The sequence below is a fragment of the Orycteropus afer genome, unplaced genomic scaffold, assembly GCF_000298275.1.
Source record: "Orycteropus afer afer isolate SDZICR_OR568_19922 unplaced genomic scaffold, OryAfe1.0 scaffold00291, whole genome shotgun sequence".
In the NCBI taxonomy this organism is placed as follows: Eukaryota; Metazoa; Chordata; class Mammalia; order Tubulidentata; family Orycteropodidae; genus Orycteropus; species Orycteropus afer.
Genome location: NW_006921878.1, coordinates 3,072,362 through 3,091,835, shown reverse-complemented (window position 1 = coordinate 3,091,835; position 19,474 = coordinate 3,072,362). Strand labels below are relative to the sequence as shown.

Sequence of the window (19,474 nt, the reverse complement as noted above, 5' to 3'; positions counted from 1 at the left end):
GTTGTTTTTGTTTGCTAACTCCTGACTTAGATTCACTGTCCAGTTTCCTTAATCTCTTATCTGGAAGTTTCCTTTACTTCCAGCCCAATTGTTCCCTGGAAGGTCCCATGTTCTGTGATTACCAGGAGTTTCCTTAGGCTGAGATGCTGATGTATAGCCCTGGCTCCCCTGGGAGAACCTTTCCACAAAGGGAGCAAGGGCCTCCTGGGTGGGGCTGCAGGGTGGGCCTCCGGGGAGCAGGCTGATGGCTGCAGTGAGGGCTCCATGTCTCCCCTCCCCCACACAGGCAGTACGTCCGGGACACAGTGGTAGGCACCATGGGCCTCAAGGCCACCGGCCGGCTCTGCACCGTGGCCAAGGCCAGGGGACTGCGGGCCTGCAGGTGAGTGACCCTCCACACACATGCCCTGCATCACGGACCCCAGGTAGGAGCTCTGCCGACTCCTTCATCCTCACCACCGCAGGGGGGCGCTGCGAGACACTATCCTGGACTGGGAGGATGCCCTGCCTGACCGAGACCTCACCCTTGCTGACGAGGCCAGCAGGTCTGACCCCCCAAGCCCCTACCCCTGATGAGGTGGTGGAAACAGGCACAGGGCAGGAGACAGTGAGACAGAGGCAGCAGCCAAGAAGGGCTTCCTGGAGGAGGTGGCCCTCACTGGGCCTCAGTTCCCCATAGTAACAGCAGTTGTGCACAGGATTGCCGTGAATCTGGGGTCAAGTCGACAGCAGCCAACAACAGCAGCTGTTGCTGTGGGGAGCTGCACCATCCCGTGGTCAGTTGTGGAGCACACCACTGCGCTCTGTAGGGTTCTTGCTGGTTTTTGGAAGTCGATCCCCAGGCCGTTCTTCCTAGTCTGTCTGAGTCTGGAAGCTCTGCTGAAACTAGTGCAGCATCTCAGCCTCCACTGACAGACGGGTGGTGGCTGCTAATGAGATGTGTCCACTGGGACTCGGACCCAGGCTTCCTGCATGGAAGGCGGGACCTCTACCACGGAGCCATCGCTGCCCTCATATATGTAACTGCAGCTCCTAGGTCCTGAGCCCCGTCACACACCGGCCTTGTGCCAGGGCCTTCATGTGCATCCTCCTCACCACAACCCTTGGTGGGTGCTCATTGGCCCATTTGACAGGTGGGGAAGCCGAGGCTTAGCACGGTGACTAGTTGGCTACTCAGCCAGCCAGGGACAAGGCCAGGAGTTGAACGCAGGAGTCCAAGCTGCTTTTCCTGATGCTCTGTGAATCGTATAGGACTTAAGACCCCGTTTGCAGCCAGGGCTTTCTGTCAGCAGCGGGGAGGTGGCCTGGCGGGCTGAGGGGCGGGATCCAGGACCCTGGCAGCTCAGAAACCTGGCTCTGGAGGCGGGCGGGCCTGAGTGCTCACGTCAGCGGGGTGTGTGTGTGGGGGGGTGGCAAGGAGTGCAAAGAATGCCGGGAAGCCATGGGACTTGACCTAGGGCTGGCTGGAGGACTGCCGAGGTTTAGCCTAACTCCCCTGCTCCCCATGGCCCAGGAACGCCGACTTGTCCATCACCTTGGGCACCTCGCTGCAAATCCGGCCCAGCGGGAACCTACCGCTGGCCACCAAGCGCCGGGGCGGCAGGCTGGTCATCGTCAACCTCCAGCCCACCAAGCACGTAGGTTCCTGAGCCCACCCCCGAGGTCCAACCGGGTCCCCAGACGCCCTCTGACTTGCCTTCGCCCCGCAGGACCGCCATGCCGACTTGCGCATCCACGGCTACGTGGATGACGTCATGACGCAGCTCATGAAGCACCTGGGGCTGGAGATCCCCACCTGGGACGGACCCTGCATGCTGGAGAGGGCGCTGCCACCTCTACCGCGCCCAGCCGCCCCCAAGCTCGAGCCCAAGGAGGAGGCCCCCACCCGGCTCTACGCCCCAGCGTCCCCCAGCCCCAAGCAGGAGCCCTCCTCCCAGCACAACGGCTCCGGGCCCACCGGCCTCAAGCGGCATCAACTGGACACGCCCGCTCTCTGCAGGCCCCCCAAAAGGGTGAAGGCCGAGGAGGTCCCCAGCTGACCAGGGTGCTCGGGGAGGGGGGGATTTTTGTAAGAAACGGGGTTATCTGTTTTGTAACTTGTGTCTGGCCTCTGGGGACCACAAGGCACTGAGAGCTGGGCTCCAGGCCCCAGGGCAGGCTTGCTCTCTGTTGCGGCTCCCATTGTCTTTGGGGATGTGTGAGAAGGAACGCCTCCTCTCCAGACCTTGATCCTGGACCTGACACCGCAGGCACCTACTTGCTCTGAGCCTCGGGACATTCTGAGGAGATGGTGGGGGTGGGCCTTTTGGGTTTCCACCGTAAACAGGAACTCTGCCTCCTGGCCCTCCGCCCTGTAACCCTCACTGCCCCCAGCCCCTCCTCAGCTGCTGATCTGTCAGCCTTGAGGCCTCTCACAGACCCTGAGGGAGGCGGAGCCATCTTTTAGGGGCCCAGGCCTGGGGTTGGGGCCGACTATAGGGGCGGCGGGGGCCTTTAGGGCTGGAGGGAGGGAACTGGGTCCGCCTGGCTTCCAGGAAAGTCGTCAATGCAATAAAAGCAGAACTAACTTCTTGCATTCGAGTCTGTGCTTAATATCCATGACCTTGTGTTGGGTCCTAGGCCCTGGGAGATAGGGGGGATATGATCCTCTTTGCCCCTGCTCCTGATGTAATGCTGCTGTACCTGCTGCAACCTGGGATGAAGAAGAAGGGCTTATCCCCAGGATCAGATGAGTTGTCACTGATAATACCAGCAACTGGCATTTCTCAATCCCACCTATTAGTTACCTGCATGGTTTCTTGTTTAAGAACCGCATTCTGTTAACTAGGCTGTGAGCCATTTGGGAGAGGCTGGGTGTGTTTCAGTCAAGCCTGCACATAGCAGACTGGCGAGTGACATGTTAAGAGCATAGTGCAGCCAGGAGCAACTGCCTTCTTTGCTGTGAGACCAGAAGAAGTGGGTGGTGCCTGGCTACCATTACTGAATGTTCTGATCAAAGATTCTAAGGAAGAATCCTGATCAAAAGGGGGAAAATGCAGAACAGAAAGTCAAATTCTTGTGGAATTCAGACTTTGTGGAGCCATGGAGGCTGGATGAACTGCTCTGCACTCCCCCCCCCCCCAAAAAAAAAAAAAAAAAAACTGCCTTGGGATAGTCTTTAAACCTTAAACTAAAAAATCCCCGGAAGTTTTCTTTAAACCAATCGTTTGTCTTAACTAGTAACCTATGTCTGCCTTGAATATTGTGTTCTTTTAAGAACTGTCTATATGGGATCAAATTGACCGCAACAGCTGGAAAGGCTAGATGGGAAGCTCAGGGGGCGGTGAGTTTATGTTGATGGAGGAACAGGAAAAGGAGGGTGAGAATGGTTGTACAACTTGAAAAATGCCATCAATGTTACTAACTGTACGTGGAGAAATTGTTGGATGGGTGTATGTTCTGCTGTGTAGATTCTCAACAACACTTTCTTTTTTTATTTTATTAAAAAAAAAAAAAAAAAGTGGCGCTCAGGCGCAGGCCAGCTGAGTTCCATCCCTTCTCTGTTGTCTGACCTTTGGCAGGTCTTACCTTCCATGCCCGTTTCCTCTTACGTAAAACAAGCAAGTTGGGCATCCCAGATCCCCCAAAAAAGGCAGCTCCATCAACCTGCCACGGGCCCCCTCGTACACACCCCCTCAGGCCGCTAGTCCTCGCGCTCCAGGCGCGCCCTGCTCGCCTCGCATGACCGCTCTCCGAGGTGCTGAAGTTGAACCTGTCACCTCCCTGACCACTGCTGCAGTTTAGGGATCCCGCACCATGCTCCCCTTTCCCGGGCTGGTCCAGCCCCTCCCTCTGAGGTAAGGAAGCCCTAGACACCGCTTGAACCCCTACCCCTTTCTGCTTCAGCGTCAGCCACGTTCTGTCAAAATACTTTATTAGGGGTCATGGCAATATTACAAAATGGGGGCAGTTATGGGTTGGCCCCTGAACAGTCCAGCGCTCACCCCTTCTCTGGGGCCAGAATCCTTGCAGTCTCAGTCTCCTCCTCCCTGTGTATGTAGGTGGCAGGGAGGGGTCGAGGTGGGGGGGTTGCTCACACATCTGGGGTGTGTGTGTGTCTGTATAGTGTCCCTGTGTGTATGTATATGTGTGTGTGTTTCCGAGTGTATATATGTGAGTGTGTAATTGTGTCTTGGTGTGTATATGTGTGTTTCTGTGTGTCAGTAAGGGTGTGTCTATGTGTGAGTATATAATTGTATATGTGTGTCCAGGGAGCTCTGGTGGCGTAGTGCCTAAGGCATCTGACTGCTAACCAGAAGACTGGTGATTCAAATCCACCAGCCACTCCTCAGAAGGAAGGTTGGGCAATCTACTTCTGTAGTGATAACGCCTCGGAAACCCGAAGAGGGGTCGCTATGAGTCGGGTCTGACTCTACAGCAATGGGTTGGGTTTGTTTTTGGTTTACGTGTGTCCCCGAGTGACTGTCAGTTTGTGGATGTACATAAATGGGTGTGTGTGTCTGCATGCATCTGTGTGTCTGTGTGTTTAACTGTGTGTCTGTGTGTTTAACTGTGTCTCTGTGTGTAACTGTGTGAGTGACTTTGTCAGTCTGCAGGTGCGTGTGTAAATGTGTGTGTGTTACATGTGTCCTTAGGGTCTCTGCCTCACTCAGCACATGTCTGCTTGTCTGTCTGTTCCTGGGTCTGTTGGTATACTTCCCAGGCTTTGTGGCTGTTTTTGCCCTGTGTCGGCATGGGAGTTGCTGCATGTGTCTGTCAGTCCCTGGGTGCATAGCTGTGAGTTTGGGTATGCCCCTCTGGGCATCTCTGTGCGGTTTCTGCCTCACCTCTGGTCCCGTGCTCGTCACTGTCCATTGGAGGCTCCTGGACAGAGGGGTGTGAGGCACAGTCCTGGCGGTGATCACAGCTCCTCCCCCGCCGCCTCCAGCCCCACGCGCCCTGTGCTATGCCCTGTTTCAGGTGCGGCCCAGCCCAGTAGGGAGGCCGGACCCAGCACCTCCTTGGAGTTCCCCAGCACCAGTGTCGAGTTGTCCAGCGCCAGCGTGGAGTTGCCCAACACCAGCGTTGAGTTGTCCAGAGTTGGCATGTCTCTGGAGCCCCAGTCTGCCCCGGGGCTGCCTGGAGACCCTTCTTGGGGTAGGCCAGCCTCCGGATGGGGTCCTGGAGCCTCGGACCCCGGTGTGGTGTCTGGGGCCACACGGGATGAAGCGTCGTTGTGCAGTGTTCTTGAGAAGACTGGAAAAGGGTTGAGGGGTCACAAAGGGCAGGGTGAGGCTGTCCCCACCCTCCAACCACACGGAAGAGTGACTGGGGTCTCCTGCCCCTCTCCTGGGGTCCCAGGATTGTGCTTAAGTGCTATGCATACCTCGCACGGGTGCGAAGTCTCCAGGGCTCTTGTCTTTGTTGGAGGTGAAAGGGCTGATGGAGGGGAGGACGATGAGGGCAAAAGACAGCAGCAGGACCTGGTGGAGATGGGGGCGGGGTCACCCATCCCACCCCCTCCCCTGTGAGCATGTGCATGTCCTAGGCAGGGACACTGAGGCCGGGACCCGGCCATGCCTGAGCTCAGGCATGAGGTTGGTTGTGCTTCTGTTCAACTTCCTCTACCCCCTTCCTCTGAGACCTGAGACCCCATCTGTCCTGGGTGCAGCTGGGCTGGGTGCTGGGACTCACCGCTATGCAGGTGCCCGCCTGTGCAGACTTGCTGGTGGATTGGACCACGAGGGCTTGGAGTTTCTTCAGTTGCTCCAAGAGGGACCTTGGAGGGACAGGCAGGCCTTGGTTGAGCCCTTGAGGGCCTTGGTCCAGCTTCCTGCCCATTATCACCGCCCTCCCCCCCAGCCTCTCTGATATCTGAATCCCACCCATCTTCCAACCACCTTGTTGCTTCAACAAATCCTCATTGCACATTCTGCTCATTCTTCTTCCATTCCCATTTCCTCTGTGCAGGTCTCCTAGATGTCTGCCCCCCAGGCCTCTCCTACTCTCTAGAGTTCATACTCCACACAGCAGCTCAAGGGTGCTTTTCAAATGTGAGTCAGCCCCTCCCTCTTCCCATCCTCCTGGGGCTCCCACCTCACTCCAGGTAATAGCCCAAGACCACCTTGTGGCCTTCAGGGCTCCCTGTGACCTGCCCCATCACCTTCCTGCCTCCTCCTCCTCCCATTCCTCCTCCGCTCTAGCCACACAGGCCTTCTAGCTGTTCTAACACAGAAGCATAGCTCTGCCCCAGGGTCTTTGCACAGCCTGTTCCCTTTGCTAAGCACACTGTTCCCCAAGGCCTTTGTGTAGCTGGTTCTTTCTCATTCATCATGTCTCATCTCAAGTGCCCCCTCCTCCAAGAAGCTTTCTCTGACCTCCTTGTTGAAAATAGCCCCCATCACTCTGCCCTTCACCCTGTTTTATGTCTTTCAAGTGTCTGTCGCTATTTGAATTATCTACTGTATATTTTTTGCCTCAAGTGTATTTCCCACTGGACTGTGAGCTGTTTAGGATGGAGGGATTAGGTGTGTTTTGCTTCCTGCAGTGAATGCTTTGTCCATGGTTCTGGGTGAGGTAGATGGTTATTGCTTGACTACTAGCCCAAAGGTTGGCAGTTCAAATGCCACCCAGAGGTGCCTCAAAAGAAAGGCCTTGTGATCTGCTTTCAAAAGGTCCCAGCCTTGGAAACCGTAAGGAGCACAGTTCTAGTCTGCACACATGGGGTCGCCAGCAGTCAGACTTGACCCTATGGCAAATGACAACAACAAAATGCTCACAATGCCCCGCACTATTCCTGGTGCAGAGGGGCTGCTCTAGAAATAGCGACTAAATGAATACACTCCTGAGACAGAATCCCTTGCAGCTCTTCAACATATCTAGCCTCAGGGCCTTTGCACATACCATTTCCTCCACTAGGAGTTGCCTCCCCCAGTGAACTCCTATGCATCCTTCAATGCCCCAAGTCCTAATCCTCTCTTCTATGCAGCTTCTACCTTCCTAGTGTCACAAGCTGTTACTCCCTACTCTGTCCTGACACCACAAGGCTTTCCTCATGTCTCCCCCTCCTGTGAGGGACTCCAGGGTTGACCCTCCCTGCCCTCTGCCCAAGGACCAAACTTACAGGTTCTGCTTCTCGAGATGTAATACCTTCCTCTGTAGCTCCTGGTTCTGGGCAGTGCAGGCAGACATCCTGCAGGTACAGGGTCATGGTGACAGTTAATGGATGCCCATCACCAGCTGGCCCAACTGGCAGCCCCCTGTGTGGGAACCCAAGGCTAGAAAGGGGAAGTCACTTGCCCAAGTTCAACCAGAAAGATTGTGATTGGATTGGGATTTGAACTCAGATCAGCCTGGCTCCCATTTTTGTATTGGTAAGGGGATTCCTCTCAAGGCTCAGAGTTGGGAATAGAATCCCAAACTCAGGCAGTGATGGCTCCAGAAGACAACCTAGCAGGGTGAGTGGAGACCAAGGAGCCCTGAGTTACAGTCCTGACCCGGCCCATGACCTTGAACCACTCCACTTCTCTGACCTATAAAACGAGGAGACGATTACTGAGCTCATAGGATGGATTGGAGGATGACGGGAGATGAAGTCTATTATGGGTTTGGCAGATTGCACTTAAGGCACAGGACAGTAGGGATAATTCCATCCAAGATTCTTTGGTCCAGGCTGGGGACCCCACCTTTCCCTTCTGCATCTATCTTGAATGTGGTCTTGGCCTGGACTCCTCAAACATGGGGCTGAAATGCTTCAATCAGGAAATGATGATATCCATGAAGTGGGCCCTGGGCCAGGTCCCTACCCTCAAGGCAGAGGGCATGGAATATGGAAGACAGAGATGTGAGTCCAGGGGCTCTCACTGTGTGTCACATAGGAGAAACCCTTTGACAAACCCCTATCTTGAAACTCAAGACCCTTGGATCTATTCTACATTTACATTTTTCATGGGAAGCCAATGGAATTAAGAGCTCTGTTCTCCAGGAAGGTACAGAAGGATCCAGGGTCATTTTCCAGAAGGTGGATCAAACATATAGCAACCAGGAAAGAGAATAAATTCCGCCCCTGAATGACCCTCCTAAATAACTCATAGGACAAAGAGGAATTAATAATATAAATTGTTGTTGTTGTGTGCCATCAAGTCAGACCCGACTCATAGAAACCCCTCCTTCAGTTTCCAAGGCATACCACTACAGAAGTAGATTGCCCCATCGTCCTTGGCTGGTGGGTTTGAACCACCAGACTTCTGGTTAGCAGTCAAGTGCCTTAGATACTATGCTACCAGAGCTTCTATAATATAAATTAGAGGATACTTAAGGACCAAGTTAAGGAGCTCTGGTGGTGTAGTGGGTAAGGCATTTGGCCTCTAACCAGAAAGCTGGTGGTTCAAGCCCATTACCCACTCCATGGAAAGAAGATGGAGCAATCTACTGCCATAAAGATTTACTGCCTTGGAAACACAATGCAAGTTACTATGAATTGGAATTGAGTCAATTGCTATAGGGTTTTTATTTATTTATTTTTTGGAAGGACCAAATTACAGTGACAGTGGTATAAAAATGCATGGAATGAAGCTAAAGCAGTACTGAGAGGAAAATGTATAGTCTTAATAATGTTCAATGAGCTGTGCATACACATTTAAATGTTAGCAAAAGAACAACAGAATCACACTCCCCACCTCAAAAACAAACCAACTGCTCACACACAAAGGCAGGGCATACTCAAGATAAAAGTAGAAATGAATAAACTAGAAAACGAAAATATATTTGGAGGGAGTCACAAATACTTTCTTTGAGAAGAATAAAAAAAATAGACAAAGCTCTGGCAAGATTTATTAAGGAAATAAGAGAGATAAAGGAAAGGCACAAATAAACAACATGAAGAATTAAAAAGAGGGCAAAACAACAGGTATCTGAGATTTAAAAAACAATAGGACAGCACTATGAACTATTTGACATCAAAAAGCTTGAAATGGACAAGTTCCCAGAGAACTATAATATCCCAAAACTGACTCAAGAAATAGAAAATCCAAATAGACCTATACCATTCAATGGAGTCACTCTCGGCTTAAAGAGGGAGCTTGCTCACTTCCTGTGTTGCTCTCAAAGAATAAAAAGGAGCCAATCCCCTCAGTATCCTAAATGAGTTAATAGAGAGGTTATTGGATAAGACCAGGGAGCATGGTTTTTAAGGTGAGAAAGTTCTGCCTAGAATGAGCTCTGTCTGTCCCCTTCTCCTTGACCCTAAGAAGCCACGACAGCTCTTAGGACAGTTAGTGCTCAGACAAAGAAAGTCAGGTCCCACCTTCAGGCCAAGAGTCAGACCAGGGTGGGTAATACCTTGTCCTTTCTTGGCACCACATTTTCTAGGGCAAAAAGGACTCCAAAACCTTTGCCCTGTACCATCTTGTGGCGGTTATGTTGGTGTGTCAACTTGGCTGGGCCTGGCTGAGTGGCTGGGTAGCTGGGGGTAGTTATTCCCCATGATGAGACTGGCAATCAACTCCATGGTGGGATCTACCACAAGCAGCTGAGTAGCTGCCTTTGGGATGTGGTCTGCTTCCTATATATAAGGAGAAGCTTTGGGAATGGTCTCTAGCCTGTGGCACGCTTGGACCCTGCATGTAGCCGTGTCGTTGCTCAGCAGCCTGCCATGCTCTGCCGACCTTGGGACTTACAGTGGACTTAAGTTAATGGCCTGCCATGTGGTTTGGTATCATCGGGACTGTGCCTTTTTACTTGTTAACCTTGGAGCTTCTCAGCCTCAGCAGCCAGCAGCTGTCTGAGTGAAGAAATGCCTCTAGCTCCAGTGGGCCGGGAGCAGGAGGCAGAGCTGCACCCCAAGGTTGAGGGGCTTTCACCCAGCCCCTCGAGCCTGGCACTTTGAACTTGGACTTTAAAGCCTCCAGATTGTAAGAATAAAATCCTTCTTGTTAAGGCCATCCCATTGGTGGTATATTTCTTGTCAGAGCAGCACTAGGGAACCAGAACACGTCTCTAGACATCTTTCTATCCCACTGCAATCAATGTGAGAAATGCTCTCTTCTAGAGAGAAAACAACTCTACTTTTGTCCAGTCCTAAAAATGGTGACCTTGGCCTGTCATTTTCCCCCTCTGCGGTTCAGTTTCCTCCCTGAGTGGAGAATGCAGGCCCCAGCATTACCGCGTCTCCAGACAATCGATGTATTCCTTCTTCTTCTTCCTGCTCTCCTGGGCTGACTGCTTGTTCCGAATTTTCCGGCGGATTTTTTTCAGCACTCGCTCCTCATACTACCAAGGAAAGTGGAGAGGAGGCTGGCATCAGTGTGGGTAGCCTACTCAACCCATAACCTCACGCTGTTCTCTTCCCACATGGGCCAACCCAGACCCAGGGAATGGGGGGGAGGTGGTGGAACAGATTCCTGATGGCTCAAAGGCCAGGTCTCCTGTCCCTAAATTTTTGCAGAATCTCTAAGAGGCTCCTGGGTTCTGTTAGTGTTCCCTGTTCCCCATCCCAATTATTAACTGCTTATCAGACTGTATGATATGACGCTATGAGTCGGGGCCGACTCGATGGCAAACAACTATCAGACTGTGGGCATTGGTGCAACTGCGCCACCTTTAGGCCATATCTGGGAACAGCACCTCTCCCAAGGATCAGCCAATATCGTCGTCCAGTTGATTCTGACTCATATCAACACCACATGATAGAGCAGAACTGCTCCATGGGGTTTTCTGGGATGTAATCTTTACAGGAGCAGCCAGCCAGGTCTTTCTCTCGCAGAGCTGGTGGGTGGATTCAAACCACCAACTTTTTTTCTGTTAGCAGTTGAACCCTTAACCAGGGCTCTTTCAGCCAGTGTTAAGCCTAGGTAATGCAAACGGTTTACACGCTTGACTGCTCACTGAAAGGTTAGAGGTTCAAGACTACTCAGGGGCACCTCAGAAGAAAGGCCTGGCAATCTACTTCTGAAAAATCAGTCCCTGAAAACCCTATGGAGCATAGTTCTGCTCTGACACACAGTACGTCACTGTGAGCTGGGGTCAACTTGATGGCAAGCGGCTTTTTAACGTCTTCAAACAGGGGTTTGATAGTGAAGTAGACAGGGTGGAGACTGGAGAGCCAGGCAGCCAAAGCTCATATTCAGCCATTTGTTATCACCATGTGGGTATGTGGGAATATGAGAACAGAGTCCACAGTTCCTGAATTCTTATGTGAAATCTGGTCAGAAAGATGTTAGCAACTGTGGTAGTTAAGGTTATGTGTCAGCTTGGCTCGACCTGGTTGAGTGGCTGGGCAGCTGGATGTAGTTATTACCCAGGGTGAGGCTGGTAATTAACTCCATGGTAGAATCTACTGGAGGAGCTGAGTGGCTGCTTTAGGGATGTGGGCTGCTTCCATTATATAAGAAGATGCTTTGAGGAAGGTCTCTAGCTTTCTGGAACATTTGGACCCTGCTTGTAACCAAATCTTTGTTCAGCAGCCTGCCATGCTCTGCTGATCCTGGGACTTTTAATGGACTTGAATCAATGGCCTGCCATGTGGTTTGATAACATTGGGATTGTGCCTTTTCACTTGTTGATCTTGGGTTTGTCAGCCTCAGCAGCCAGCAGCTGCCTGAGTGAAGAGAAGCCCCAGCTCCAGTGGGCCGGGAGCAGGAGGCAGAGCTGAAGCCCACGGTTGAGGGGCTTTCACCCAGACCCTAGAGCCTGGCATTTGGAACTCAGACTTCTAGCCTCCAAACTGTAAGAGAGTAAACTGTTCGTTAAAGCCATTCCATTTGTGGTATGATCTTGTCAGATCGGCACTAGGTAACCAAAATAGCAACCAATCCAAACATTTATACCATGTAGTAGAGTCTAATCAAAACAGGTCCTCGGGACATGCCTGGCCTTCAGGCCTCCCAGTTTATGAGCTTTGGCCTAAGGGGAGGTATGGGGGAAAAAAAAAAAAAAAAAAACACCTCACCGCCATGCCATCAAGTTGAATCTGACTCATAGTGACCCTTCCTTGGGTTTCCAAGGCAGTATCACTACGGAAGTAGATTGCCCAACCATCCTTCGGAGGAGTGGCTGGTGGCTTTGAACGGCCAGCCTTCTGGTTAGCAGTCAAATGCCTTAGACACTATGCTACCAGAGCTCCTAAGGGGAGGTATGATAAAGTGTAAAAGCACGAGATGGCTCCCAACACCTCCGTTCATTCAGTGGTGTTAAGCGTTGCCCTCTCCTCTCTGAGTTGGCTTTCAGGATGAGGTTAGTTTGTGTGGCTCTGATGACAGATGCACTAACATTCTAGAAGGGGGTGTCAAGGTGATGTAATGGCCAAGTATTCAGCTGGTAACTGAAAAGCTGGCGGTTTGAACCCACACAGCAGTTCTGCAGGAGTAAGACCTGGCAACCTGCTTCCACGAAGATGAGTTGTTGAGCGCTATCAAGTCGATCCCGACTTGCAGTGACCCCGTGTGACAGACTAGAACTGCCCCATGGGGTTTCTGGTAGTCATCTTTACGGGAGTAGGTCACCGCGTCTTTTCTCCCACGGAGCAGCCGGTGGGTTTGAACCACTGACCTCTCAGTTACAGCCAAGCGCTTAACTCTTGTGCCACCAGGGTTCCTCCTGTAAAGATGACAGCCCCCTACCGTGTGGGGCAGGTCTGTTCTGCCACAAGGGGTCACTATGAGTCAGAGTCAAATCGACGGCACCGACAAAAAGATGGGTAGGGAGCTCTAAGGAACAGGGAGCGGTCCAAAGCCAGGATCCCGCCGACTCACCTTGGTGAGGGGCAGCTGGGTGGGCAGAGTAATGCCTTCTTTGGCCAGTAGCTTCTTCTCATCCTCTGTCAATACCAGCTCCTGGCAGTGCCCAGGTCCAGGTCGCAGCAGGTGGGGAGCTGCCAGGTGATGCTGTTGCTAAGGAGAAACCAGGGCAGGTGAGGTGGAGGTGGGAAGACTCACAGCCCTGAGCCGCCGCAGCTGAGCCTCCAGGAAATAAGAAAAGCATCCAATTTGAGAAATGATCAATCAATCCAGTGCAGAATCTCCACTGGCAACAGAACCCAAAAAACCAGTGCACAGCCCTTTGGCCCAGGAATTCTGCCTCCAGGAAATTATGCTTCAGATACAGTTATGAATGCACAAAATGGTGTAGGGACAAGGTTATTCGCTCATTCAGCCACCATTTATTGAGCACCTACTGCATGCCAAGGGGGCCCCAGGGGTGCAGGGGCCGATTTCTGGCCTCCCATATGGGGGACCCCAGTTCAGTGCCCAGCCAGTGATCTCACATGCAGCCACCACCTACGTGTCAGTGTAGGCTTGCATATTGCTAGGATGTTGATCTTCCACACCAAGACAGACTAGGAAAAAAGGCCTGGCTGTTGTCTTCAGAAAACCATGCAACAAAAACCCTGTGGATCACTACGGTCCAAGCCTCAGCTGATCATGGGGATGGTGCAAGGCTGGGCAGGGTTTGCTCCGTTGTGCACGAGGCACCATGAGTTGGGGCCGACTTGACGGCAGCCAACAACAGCCACTACTAGTAGTCGTGGCCCAGCCCAGGAAATGGAGAACCAAGGAAGGGGGCTCACTGACTTGTTTCGGGTGTGACTGGCGAATCCCAGCCCCTCTCTGTGACTCAGCTTTATGACCTCTGTAATGGGAGCATTGATTGGAGCTCCACCGCTCTGGGGGGGTGGGGAGATGGATGCTCACCAGGTCCCCGCTGTTGCCTGAGAGGAGGAGTTCTTTCACCGTGAGGTTGTAGCGTGGGGGCGAGTCTGACAGCTTGGTCTGCTCCTCAGGATAGAGGCATCCTCCTGGGCTCCACATGTCTGACCAGGGCAGAGGGGACAGAGACAGAGGGGGTCAGATGGGAGGCCTGAGCTCCCAGCTTCCCACTCCTCCTCCTCCAGGAAGACACCCTGATTGAGCCCCAGCTCCCACCTGCTCCAGGAAGATGCTCTCATTGAACCCTACTTCCCTTCTTCTCCTCCAGGAAGATAACCAGATTGAGGCCCAGTTCCCATCTCCTCCTCCAGGCAGATGCCCTGATTGAGCCCCAGCTTCCTCTTCCTCCAGGAAGATGCCCTGGTTGAACCCTACCTCGCATCTTCTCCTCCAGGAAGACACCCTGATTGAGTCCCAGTTCCCATCTCCTCCTCCACAAAAATGGCTTGATAGAGCCCCAGCTCTCCCCTCCCCTCCTCCAAGAAGGCTCGCTGATTGAACCCCAACATGTTTAGCATTTGAAGGTCTGCCTTTTAGCAGAACTTGGGATGCCCAAGGCCTGACTGAGCTAAAACGGATAGCCCTAATCAGTACCTTAGTTTCCCCTTGCTGCAAAAGGGCAACTTAAATCCATAAGAGTACGTCTTAGCCTGTCCCACAAGGTCAAAAGAGGCGTGGGGACATTGCCCAGGAACCCACTGGCAACCCCAGAGGGAGTGGTTGTTATCGAAGCCAGGCCTTATCTCCCCTGCAGGGCAGAGATGAGGTCTGATTCACCCCCGACTCCCTCCCCTCAGGCACCTGGCTCAAGAGCACACAGGCCAGACTGGGCTGAGCTGTGTGATCCTGGGGAAGTCACTGCACGTCTCCGAACCTCAGTCTCATCAACTCTACAATGGTACCAGAGATTCCATGTCAAATGAAAGGCTCAAGGGACACAGGATGCCCCAGGGGCCACCTATCCCCAGCCAGGGCTTCTGTGCCTCATACACCTTGGTTGCTTAGCCAGTGCTCCTGGAGTAACAGGATTGACCTTCTGGGGGTGTCCTCTGCATGGGTCTCCCCTCCTCAGCTCCAGGGGGAGCACCTTGAGGCCTGGGCCCCTAAATGTCACACACTTTTACTGAGCATCTACTATGAGCCAAGTATGGGGGAATAAAGACAGGGGACACACAGCCTTGCCTCCTGGAGTTTCCAGCGTGGTCCCTGGTGTCTGAGCCAGCCTCCCTGGGCTATACTCCGGCTCTAACCTCATGTAGCAGTTATAAGCGTACAGTGTGCAGAACATTGACAGAAATGGGCAGACTCACGGCACAGCTTACCCAGGTCTATGGCCACGGAGGCCTCCAGCACTGGAGTCACTGGCCCTGGGGTCCTGGGTCCGGGGTCAGGACCATACGAGGGACAGAACCCCTTGCCTGGCTCAGTGGTGTGGCAGCCAGGAGGGGTGATGGCAAGTCTGTTTTGTGGAGGCGTGTCTTGGGAGTCAGAGGGCAGGTCTTCGGAGATGCCACTGTCACTGGCCGCAGGGGACCAGAGTGGGGAGCTGGGCACCGAATCTCCAGAGCCCAGGATGGAGGTGAGGAAGTCGTCAGGGTCGGGGCCCGGCTGGACCTGCTGGGTGGGAACAGGAGTGAAGAGAACAATCTCCAGACTGGTACCCCCTCTGCTCTAGATGCTCTGTGTGGCTCTGGGGATCAGGAAGGACCGTCCTTCCTGCAAGACGGAGCTCACAGTCCTCCCTTCCAGGGCCAACTGGAACTTGAGCTTGAGCCTGAGCACAGTGGTTGCTTCACACAGCCAAGGCAGTGGCTGCTTCATCACATGGCAAGATGAACCCTGTGTTTGAGTTTGAACCCAATTCCAAATCGCTGTGTGACTCTGAGCAAGTTCTTGCCCCTCTCTGGGCCTCAATTTTCCTACCCATAAGAAGAGCTGATGCCACCTGCCCTTTGGAGGCATTGAGTAGTTCAAGGCAGTAGCAAGTCTGAGAATAAAGACTGAGGAGACCAAGGGGAATTCTGAACTTTCTGGGTCGGCTACAGCCTGGTGCATCTGGAGTGGGGGCCTCACCTGGTCCTTGGGGTGGTCCCATCTCTCGCCCAGCTCAACGTGTCTCAGGACACCATCCTGCTGGTCAAACAGGAGGTCCAAGAGCTCTAGGCTGTCCATGGGGCCCATGGGACAGGCGAGGGAAGCCATCTGAGGTGGGAAGGGGACAGGCGTGAGGGTCACACACGGCCTCCTGTCCTCCCCCTCTCCCATGAACCCACCACCCTGAGGACCTCCTAGCCCCCAGGTCAACAATAGGATGGCAGTCAATTTCTTTAGAAAGTGCTAGATCAACATGAGCCCCAGTGGAACAATGGCTAAGCTCTCAGCTGCTAACTGAAAGGTTGGTGGCTTGAACCTACCCCAGGGGCTCCGTAGGAGAAAGGCTTGGTGAAGATTACAGACTAGGAAACCCCATGAGGCAGTTCTACACTGTTGCCTGGGGGGTCTCTACGAATCGAAATGGACTCGACAGCACCCAACAAGATCAACATGGTCCATTCCCATGATGCTGATGGAACAGCCTCTGAGGCCACCCGCGATTGCCCTTGAGATCCCTCTCCTGGGAGGCTGGGGTATCTAGAGGATGAGGGTCACCCCAACTGGAGGTGGATTTGAGGCTGGGCTTTCTCTCTCTGGGCCTCAGCACTGCCATCTGTTCAATGGGGGTAAGCTCACCTTTCCAAAAGCTGTCAAATCCCCATTCATGAGCCTCGCTCTTCCTCCAGTCACTTCCAGGTCTCGGCCCAGAGGTGGCAACCCTTCCACCCCCCAATGCCAGCTTCTCCAGGGCCTAGCTCGCTTCTCTCAGTGGCTCTGTCACCACCCCCAAGGACGCTGATATAGTCCCTGGCGCTCCCAGCCCACCCCCTGGTGCTGATTGGTGGGCAGAGCTAACGTACAGGATTAAGGGCCAGTAACATTGGGGATGGGCCGGGGGTGGGGAGGGGAGACCATTATCTCGGGTTTTGTGCTTTTCCAGTTAGCAGGGGGCAAAGGCCAAAGTCTGGGGTATCTCAGCTGTGCTTTGACCTCTCCCCTACTTACACGACGGTTTATCTTCAGAGTTGCCGGATGGATGTCGGATCCAGGGTAGCCCAAGGCCCCGGATGGTTCGTCTACTCCCAGGACAGAACAGAACCAAGCAGGTCACCCAAGCCTCGTCTGGAGCCATTCTCTCTGAAGGGAACGCCCTTCCTCCATCCATCCCGTCACCCTCCTACCCATCCCCCAAGCCCTCCATGGCCAAATTCGTACAATCAATTCCTTCTAGAACCTTCTCTTGTTCATTTAGTCAACAAGTGTTATTAATGAAGCCATGCTTATCCCCACCTCCTGACTTTGCACTTGCTTTTCCCTCTGCAGGAAACTCCCCTTGGAAGGGGCCCCCATGCCCGTCCTGCCCCAGAAAGCTTGTCAGTTGCCATCGAGTGAGTCTATTCCGCCTCCTGGCATGCCCCTGTGTGCAGAGTAGACTGCTCCACGGGCTTTCAAGGCTGGGACCTTTCAGGAGCAGACCACCAGGCCTGTCTTCGAGGGGCCTCGGGGTGAATTCAAATAGCCAACCTTTTGAGCGCTTAACCTTTCGTGCCAGCAGGCACTCCTGCACACGGCTTCCTTCTGGATAGTTACCTGTGGGCTTTTCTTCAGAGCGGAGACCCTTCTCACCCACCCTGCTCCTCATCACAGTACCAGACTCACTGTTTGAAACGTCCTTTGCCCGTTGTTCTCTTTGTCACTCCCTCTCCAGCCTTGTTGTTGCTGTAGTGCCACGCGTGGATTCGATTCCCACTCCCCATGAGCCCACGCAGCAGAGTGGGGCTGTCTCGCGGGCTGCCCAGGCTGTCCTCTTGATGGGAGTAGATTGCCAGGGCTTCTTCCCATGGAGCTGCTGAGTGGGTTCAAACTGCCAGCCTTTGGGTTCACAACTGAGCTCTTAACCAGTGCCTACCACCAGGGCTCCCTGTGAACATCATAGGGGCCAGGATAGAGTCTGTCTTGTTCATTGCTGGATGCTCTGTGTCTGGGAAATTGCCTGGTACACAGTAGGTGCTCAATGGGCTCTCAGTATATCCAGCCTTCTGTGTACCGGGCACAAAGCTAGCTTTCAGCGATGATGAAAACACCCTGCCTACGCTCAAGAAATTCACATCCAGATTTTCGTTTCTCAGTGGACCAGCTGCTGTTGATTAGTGTAATGAGGATTTAATGAATGCCCAGGTAGTGCAAACAGTGAACATGCTAACTGGAAGATTGGCTGTTCGAGTCTGCCGAGAGGCACCTCGGAGCAAACGCCTGCTGATTGCCTTCTGAAAACTCAGGCACTGAAAACGGTGTGGGCCAGTTCTACTCTGACGCCCACGGGGTGGCTGTGAGTGGGAATCCAATCTACGACACTCGTGGCCTCTCTGTGCCAGGCCCCCCGTAGGATGGAAGAAATCCAAAACTAGCCCTTGTTACAGCAGCCACCCCCAGGGGGACACCGACAATGTCCGGAGACATTTCGGAGCTCTGGTGGTGCTGTGGTTAAAGCACTGGGCTGCTAACCAAAAAGGACCCACTAGTTGCTCCTCAGGGCTAAGATGAGGCAGTCTGCTTCCAACCTTGGGAACCCACGGGGCAGTTCTAGTCTGTCCTCTAGGGTCGCTATGAGTCAGAATTGACACAATGGAGGGGACTTTGCTTTGGTTTGGTTTGGGAGACATTTCTGGTGGTTACAACTGAATGTGTGTGGGGGTGCTCCTGGCATTGAGTGGGGGAAGACCAGGGGTACTGGCTGCTCAACACCTTCCAGTGCACCAGACACAGAATCACCTGTCCCCAAGTGTCAACAGTACCAAGACGAGAAATCTATGCAACGGTAACTGTCCTCTCTGTTTGTTTGTTTTTTTTTTCCTCCCAATTGTCCTGAAGTGGACACTGATTCATGGTGACCCTGTATGTGTTGGGGTGGGACTGTGGTCCACAGGGCATCCAATGGCTAAGTCATGGCGACCCCGTCTGTATCAGGGTGGGACTCTGCTCTGTAGGTGATTCAGTGGCTACGTTTCTGCAATTACGTTGCCAGGCATTGCTTCCAGGTGCCTCTGGATGGACGTGAACAGCCAACTTGCAGTTAGCGGACCTTTTGGTCCCCAGCCAGGGACTCCCCCATCCTTCTGGTTACTGGCATAATTACCTCCCTCTTGGCTGCTGCGATTCTCTTATTTCCTTCCTAACCACTCTCTGTGGGGTTTTTAGGGCGTTTGTTTGGTTTGGCTTGACTTTAGTGATCCCAGTCATAATATTGATTCAGCACTGCAGGGCAGGCATTTTTCCAAGCCAGTCTCTGAGTGAGTTTATACAGAAGGCGAAGCTTGATTTCTGGAATTCTCTCTGCCCCCTCCCGCCCCCTCATTTATGGCTCTGGTGCCCTTGGGACCACAGTCTCTTCCTCTTATAGAAAACTGCTAGAAGAAAGGATCTGCCATTAGTCATTTGCATATGGATCTAGACATTGTTGGATGGGAACCTAAAGTGTGTAAACCTTCACTGAAAACACAATATTTAAAAAAAAAAAATCCATCCATGGGGCATTATTTGATATAGTGAGGTGGATTTCCATGAGGAATATTACGTAGCTGTGAAAATGAAGGGGAATTTTTTTATGGACTGATATGGGACTATCCTCAAAATATATGGTTAAGTCAATGTTTCTCAACTTTTTTTTTCATTATTGTCTCTGCTGGTATAGTACTGAA

The 19,474-nt window shown here is 52.9% G+C and overlaps 2 protein-coding genes across 2 annotated transcripts in view; one reads left to right on the top strand and one right to left on the bottom strand.

Annotated features, from left to right (window-relative positions):
* SIRT6 (sirtuin 6) overlaps window positions 1-2,039 on the top strand; it is a 7,269-nt gene extending 5,230 nt beyond the window's left edge. The window contains exons 4-7 of the mRNA XM_007951094.1: window positions 287-382; window positions 465-545; window positions 1,514-1,637; window positions 1,710-2,039. Of these exons, the coding sequence (XP_007949285.1) occupies window positions 287-382; window positions 465-545; window positions 1,514-1,637; window positions 1,710-2,039 (631 nt within the window). The remainder of the gene's footprint in view (window positions 1-286; window positions 383-464; window positions 546-1,513; window positions 1,638-1,709) is intronic.
* A 2,861-nt stretch (window positions 2,040-4,900) lies between these two features.
* CREB3L3 (cAMP responsive element binding protein 3 like 3) lies at window positions 4,901-16,442 on the bottom strand. The gene is made up of 10 exons (XM_007951038.1): window positions 16,413-16,442; window positions 15,756-15,884; window positions 15,005-15,296; window positions 13,668-13,786; window positions 12,729-12,866; window positions 10,142-10,248; window positions 7,103-7,171; window positions 5,674-5,758; window positions 5,366-5,462; window positions 4,901-5,235 (listed from the first exon to the last, which is right to left on the bottom strand). The coding sequence occupies exons 1-10, from the start codon at window positions 16,440-16,442 to the stop codon at window positions 4,901-4,903; spliced, it is 1,401 nt and encodes a 466-aa protein (XP_007949229.1).
* Window positions 16,443-19,474: the final 3,032 nt, after the last annotated feature.

Bases quoted from the DNA above. Each gene is read 5' to 3' on its own strand.
- CREB3L3 (XM_007951038.1), bottom strand. From the start codon at position 16,442: ATGAATGGGGATTTGACAGCTTTTGGAAAG. The intron at 10,249-12,728 runs GTGAGTCGGCGG...TTTCCTTGGTAG, and splicing joins CCCAGCTGCCCCTCACCAAG to TATGAGGAGCGAGTGCTGAA. The intron at 7,172-10,141 runs GTAATGCTGGGG...CTGTACCTGCAG, and splicing joins ATCGATTGTCTGGAGACGCG to GATGTCTGCCTGCACTGCCC.